The sequence below is a fragment of the Etheostoma spectabile genome, chromosome 13, assembly GCF_008692095.1.
Source record: "Etheostoma spectabile isolate EspeVRDwgs_2016 chromosome 13, UIUC_Espe_1.0, whole genome shotgun sequence".
Taxonomy (NCBI): Eukaryota; Metazoa; Chordata; class Actinopteri; order Perciformes; family Percidae; genus Etheostoma; species Etheostoma spectabile.
The window spans coordinates 3,378,349-3,379,660 of NC_045745.1; the positions used below are offsets into that span (position 1 = coordinate 3,378,349).

At 40.9% G+C, this 1,312-nt stretch overlaps 1 protein-coding gene across 2 annotated transcripts in view; it reads left to right on the forward strand.

The window, feature by feature from the left end:
• dlb (deltaB) overlaps positions 1-1,312 on the forward strand; it is a 22,358-nt gene that overhangs the window by 19,244 nt on the left and 1,802 nt on the right. For both annotated transcript variants that reach the window (XM_032533087.1, XM_032533086.1), the window contains one exon: positions 557-773. In XM_032533087.1, the coding sequence (XP_032388978.1) occupies positions 557-773 (217 nt within the window). The remainder of the gene's footprint in view (positions 1-556; positions 774-1,312) is intronic.

Here is a 1,312-nt window from a genome sequence, read left to right on the forward strand (position 1 = left end):
CAAAATAACATGATTGATTCCACACAACGCTCCATTGGCAATCTCTACTTTCATTAATTTTGGGGTGTCTTATTCATTTTTTAAGCATTTGAAAAACAAATTGAAGTGCTTTTGAAATAGTATTGAGTATAAGTTGACATATTCCAGTGTGTGATTATCCATTAACATCCATTCCTTTAATTTTAGTCTAAATAATTCCTAATTTCTGCTTTTCTAACTAAAACATTAGCTATAATTTCCTATAAATGAGGTTTATTGACCATAAATTCCAAAAATAACTGTAAAACTAAAGTTAATAAGTTAGTGTTATGTAGGGTTAAACGTCAAAAAAGTGACAATCACTGAAAAAAAGGTTAAAAACTTTGATAAAAAGCATCAATAAAAGTGTTGATTTTCAATTTTGATGGGAAGACAACACAAGGGTTAAATACAGTTCATGTCCACTGATCTAATGCTATATATCCAGAGCTTAGATCTACCCTTTAAAACATCTGAAACGGCTCCAGAACTAGAAGTTCTCCAAACATCCCTGACTTTTTCCTTCCTCTGTGCACAGGACCTGGAGAACGATTACTCGTGCACCTGCCCGCAGGGGTTCTACGGTAAGAACTGCGAGATCATCGCCATGACGTGCGCGGACGGGCCCTGCTTCAACGGCGGCACCTGCGTGGAGACCATGACCGGGGGCTACACCTGCCGCTGCCCTCCCAGCTACACGGGCTCCAACTGCGAGAAGAAGCTGGACCGCTGCAGCAACAGGCCCTGTCTGAACGGTGAGCGAGCAGGAGAGCCCCCCAATCCCACCCCCCTAATCCCACCTCCGCTGGTGACATCTTGTGGCTGAAGTGCAAATTTGTGAACTGAACATGAATCCTGGGCCTTTACTAAAGTCAAAGTACTACACTAATGTGTGGCCAGGTTGGCTCAGTGGTAGAGCAGGCACACATGGACTGAGAGGCTTGTGTCTTGATGCAGAGGTCAAGGGCATGAGTCCGACCTTTGACAATTTCCTGCATGTCTTCCCTCTTTCTCACTTATCTGTCCTGGCAAAAAAAGTACTACACAAAAAAATTCTGTTACAAGTAAAAGTCTTGCATTGGAAATGTGAGTGAAAGTATGAAAGTATCATCAGGAAAATGTACTTAAAGTATCAAAAGTAAAGTACTCGATGCAGAAAAAATCCTCCCATTGTAGAAAGTGTAGAGGATCCAACTAGTGTGTTTAGTGGTCTCATCATCTCAGCTGTACTTGTTGGCTGTTATATTGTTGGGTAGTTTACTTTATAATAAACATCAGATTTATAAACTACATG